The sequence below is a fragment of the Physella acuta genome, unplaced genomic scaffold (genome assembly GCF_028476545.2).
Source record: "Physella acuta isolate Inbredline_101_S28 unplaced genomic scaffold, ASM2847654v3 ptg000225l, whole genome shotgun sequence".
Classification (NCBI taxonomy): Eukaryota; Metazoa; Mollusca; class Gastropoda; family Physidae; genus Physella; species Physella acuta.
The window spans coordinates 10,779-16,117 of record NW_026731744.1 but is presented as its reverse complement, the minus strand read 5'-3'; the positions used below and the strand labels follow the sequence as shown (position 1 = coordinate 16,117).

Genomic DNA, 5,339 nt, shown 5'->3' with positions numbered 1-5,339 from the left:
TAAATTGTAGGAATAAAAGTCACAGAGAAAAAAAAACACAGGAAAAGAAAACACACAAAAATAATAAATAATAAATAAAGTGTTTCCTACACTACACGCTACATACTGTATTGCCTATACTACACGCTACATATTGTGTTGCCTACACTACACGCTACATACTGTGTTGCCTAGACTACACGCTATATACTGTTGCCTACACTACACGCCACATACTGTTTTGCCTACACTACACGCTACATACTGTGTTTCCTACACTACACGCTACATACGGTTTTGCCTATACAACTAAACAAATGTACTAGTGCACGAAACATAATTTGTCTACTGGAGCAGATCTAATAACTACCCACGTTGTTACTTATAAAATTAGCTGAACGTTGAATGTTTGGTGAACAGATTTGACAAGTTTAATATCTAAAAAAAAAACACAGTGTAAAAAAAGTCCAATTATTTACAAACTATTAATTTAAATAATCACAAACTCAGGCTGGCGGTGCTAATTGGGTAAACAGATGTTGTTTTGGTGAAGATTTTCTTGAATGCCATTAAATTTTCCCTATAAAACGTGAGTAGGTGCTCAGCCTGAGTTCTGTGGCAACCTTTTAATCAAAGAACTCGAGATATAGTTACTTCCATTTACTACCGGACTACAAGATCAAATGGTCAGAGCAATGTTTATTCTTTCTGTAACACAAATGTTTACATGATTGTTTTTTTTACTCGCGTTAAGAGTTCAAGCTATAGAAGATGTTGACCAAGATGTTGACCAAGATGTTGACCCAGATGTTGACCAAGATCTTAACGAATATGTTGACGAAGATGTTGACGAAGATGTTGACCAAGATGTTGACGAAGATCTTAACGAAGATGTTGACGAAGATATTGACGAAGCTGTTGACGAAGATGTTGCCGAAGATGTTCACAAAGTAGATCTGGGTACCAGTGTGGCGTACACTTGTTGAAAGTTCCATGTTTAAGTTTGTCAAAAGGACACCTACAGCATTGGACGTTACCGAAGACAGGTGCAATGACATGTAAATGTCATGCTGGAGTTTTTGTGGACGTTACTGAAGACAGACGCAATGACATGTAAAAGTCATGCTGCAGTGTTTTTAAAGCTACTAAACTTGGATTGTCTTTTCTCATGTGTGTGGATTGTCTTGTTAAATCTGCTGGCCGTGAAGGCTCAGAATACAGACGGGTATTATTGCTAGTATTTCTACTACTTTTCTTCTTCCTTCTTTATTTTAAACGTTGGACGGTATTAAGTATGACGAGTCAACGTTTTTACTACATTTAAGAGCAAATTTCAAGACAATTGTTTGATTTTGGAGTTGTCTATCCTAGATGGGTTGCTGTCCCAAGCTATCAAGTCACATTTGTTAGAGGGTTCGAACTCAGGGCATTTCTGTGAAGACGGTCTTTGTATTTCGATTACCCTTTAAATTTAAACTTATTGTTAGTGTCAATATGCTCATTATCAGATATTTATTTAGGTACCATATAATATGTTACTGTCGGGTTAATATTTACGTACGCTCTACTTCACCCACAGGCTTACAGTGTCTATGTGCTGGTCGCGGTCACTCTACTGGCTACAGCAGAGGCAGTGACCAAACGTGGAGGTGAGTGTCTTCAGACACGTGGTCCTGTTGCCCACACATCTGATCTTATGATGTGTTTATGTTGCCCCCCCCCCCCCCCCATCTGACCTGATGACTTAATTATGTTGCCCCCCCCATCTGACCTGATGACTTAATTATGTTGCCCCCCCCCCCCCATCTGACCTGATGACTTAATTATGTTGCCCCCCCCCCTCACACACACATCTGATGTGATGACGTGCTCATGTCCCCCCCCCCACACATCTGATGTGATGACGTATTTATGCCCCCCCACACACACACACACTCATCTAATGTGATGACGTATTTATGTCCCCCACACACACACATCTAATGTGATGACGTATTTATGTCCCCCCCCCCCCCCACACACACACATCTAATGTGATGACGTATTTATGTCCCCCCCACACACACATCTAATGTGATGACGTATTTATGTCCCCCCCCCACACACACACTCATCTGATGTGATGACGTATTTATGTCCCCCCCACACACACATCTAATGTGATGACGTATTTATGTCCCCCCCACACACACATCTGATGTGATGACGTATTTATGTCCCCCCCCACACACACATCTGATGTGATGACGTATTTATGTCCCCCCCACACACACATCTAATGTGATGACGTATTTATGTCCCCCCCACACACACATCTGATGTGATGACGTATTTATGTCCCCCACACACACACACATCTAATGTAATGACGTATTTATGTCCCCCCCCCACACACACACATCTAATGTGATGACGTGTTCATCTTGCCCCCCACACACATCTGATGTGATGACGTGTTCATCTTGCCCCCCCCCCCCCACACACACACATCTAATGTGATGACGTGCTCATGTTTCCCCCCCCCCCCCCCACACACACACATCTAATGTGATGACGTGTTCTACAGCCCAGTGTATCGTCAGCGGGAAGACGTACAAAGATGGCGACCTAGTCAACTTGCCTGCTGGGAAGTGCATCAAATACAAATGTAAAGACGGAGCTCTGGTCACTAAAGAGGAAGGTAAGACCCGACCCAAAGACCAGATATACATATCTGTAAGACCCGACCCAAAGATCATAGATACACATCTGTAAGACCCGACCCAAAGATCATAGATACACATCTGTAAGACCCAAAGATTAGAGATACATATCTGTAAGACCCAAAGATCAGAGATACACATCTGTAAGACCCGACCCAAAGATTAGAGATACACATCTGTAAGACCCGACCCAAAGATTATAGATACACATCTGTAAGACCCGACCCAAAGATCAGAGATACACATCTGTAAGACCCGAAGATTAGAGATACACATCTGTAAGACCCGACCCAAAGATTAGAGATACACATCTGTAAGACCCGACCCAAAGATTAGAGATACACATCTGTAAGACCCGACCCAAAGATTACAGATACACATCTGTAAGACCCGACCCAAAGATTAGAGATACACATCTGTAAGACCCGACCCAAAGATTAGAGATACACATCTGTAAGACCCAAAGATCAGAGATACACATCTGTAAGACCCGACCCAAAGATTAGAGATACACATCTGTAAGACCCGACCCAAAGATTATAGATACACATCTGTAAGACCCGACCCAAAGATCAGAGATACACATCTGTAAGACCCGAAGATTAGAGATACACATCTGTAAGACCCGACCCAAAGATTAGAGATACACATCTGTAAGACCCGACCCAAAGATTAGAGATACACATCTGTAAGACCCGACCCAAAGATTACAGATACACATCTGTAAGACCCGACCCAAAGATTAGAGATACACATCTGTAAGACCCGACCCAAAGATTAGAGATACACATCTGTAAGACCCAAAGATCAGAGATACACATCTGTAAGACCCGACCCAAAGATCAGAGATACACATCTGTAAGACCCGACCCAAAGATTAGAGATACACATCTGTAAGACCCGACCCAAAGATTAGAGATACACATCTGTAAGACCCAAAGATTAGAGATACACATCTGTAAGACCCAAAGATTAGAGATACACATCTGTAAGACCCAAAGATTAGAGATACACATCTAGATCTTATACAATGTTCCTGTCAATGTTTCAGGGTTTCCCCGTAACCAGAAATAGTACTTTACTACACAACGGATTTCTTTAAAAAAACTTTCAGAATTTGATAATTTTATATCATGTAAAACGGCATTTTCTAAAAAAAGTGTTTTATTTTTTAAAAGGTGTGGTTTTGTAACAAACTTACCTTCCATTTCTTTAACTCGATTACACTGGACGTACCACCTCAATCCTTACCGTTGTAAACAAATCTAGAGAACGTGTAGGGGAGCTCACTGCCGATGTCTTAATTAGATCAGGATATCTAGTTGGAAATATATGTTGACAGGATTTTAACCCAAAAGTTTGTCTCTGACTGGAACTATTTTCTCCCCCATCTCTACCAGGCTGTGAGTTCAAAGGTCGCTGCTACAAAGTGGGGTCAAAGTTTGATGTCGACTGTACGACCTACAGCTGCACCAAGTCCAAGAAAGGGGACCTCACCTACTACTCAGTCGATGTGGATTCTATCCGTGAGTTCCTGGATGGGGAGCGTTGGAGGGTTGTAGTGTGAGAGGGGGTGGGGGGAACGTTGGGTGGTAGTAGTGTGGGGGTGGGGGTGGAGGGGTGTGGTAGTTGGGTGGGGATGGGAGGAGGGGTGTGGTAGTTGGGTGGAGGGATGGGGGGAGGGGTGTGGTAGTTGGGTGGAGGGATGGGGGAGGGGTGTGGTAGTTGGGTGGAGGGATGGGGGAGGGGTGTGGTAGTTGGGTGGAGGGATGGGGGAGGGTGTGGTAGTTGGGTGGGGATGCGGTAGGTGGTGTGGGAGTTTAGAGGGAGGATTTAGAGCCTGTTAACTTGACATAACAAGAGTTATGGCCAATACTTGTAAATTTGAGATTGCAAGAGTTATGGCCAATTGTAACTTGATATATTAAGAGTTATGGACCATACAAAAACAAGAGTTATGGCCAATTGTAACTTGATATATTAAGAGTTATGGACCATACAAAAACAAGAGTTATGGCCAATTGTAACTTGATATATTAAGAGTTATAGACCAAACTTTACAAAAACAAGAGTTATGGCCAATTGTAACTTGATATATTAAGAGTTATGGACCATACAAAAACAAGAGTTATGGCCCATCCCCCCCCCCCCCCCAATGTTGCAGGCTGTATCGACAGCTCCAACAAATGCCGCAGGGACGGAGAAGTTTTTCCCTCGACCATCAATGGCAAGCTGTACAGCAAGTGCAAGTGTACGGTCAAAGGTCAACTGGCCAGCACAAGCTGCTCAAACTGACCTGTCACGTGATGTGGTGGTCTCGACCAATTCAAGTCACGATCGTGACAACTTGAAATAAAAGTCAGCTTCATTCACCAACATTTGTTTTGTTCTGTTTTGTTTTGTTTTGTTTTGTTTTGTTTTGTTTTGTTTTGTTTTGTTTTGTTTTGCTTTGTTTTGTTTCGTTTCGTTTCGTTTCGTTTCGTTTCGTTTTGTTTTGTTTTGTTTTGTTTTGTTTTGTTTTGTTTTGTTTTGTTTTGTTTTGTTTTGTTTTGTTTTGCCTTGCCTTGCCTTGCCTTGCCTTGCCTTGCCTTGCCTTGCTTTGCCTTGCCTAGCCTAGCTTAACTTAACTTAACTTAACTTAACTTAACTTAACTTAAC

General features: G+C 42.2%; 1 protein-coding gene across 1 annotated transcript; it reads left to right on the top strand.

Annotated features, from left to right (window-relative positions):
* Positions 1-553: 553 nt before the first annotated feature.
* Positions 554-5,057, top strand: LOC131937956 (uncharacterized). Its single transcript, XM_059295747.1, has 5 exons — positions 554-665; positions 1,559-1,628; positions 2,546-2,659; positions 4,082-4,207; positions 4,846-5,057. Exons 1-5 carry the CDS (start codon positions 663-665, stop codon positions 4,974-4,976), a joined length of 444 nt encoding a protein of 147 aa, XP_059151730.1. The 5' UTR covers positions 554-662; the 3' UTR covers positions 4,977-5,057.
* Positions 5,058-5,339: the final 282 nt, after the last annotated feature.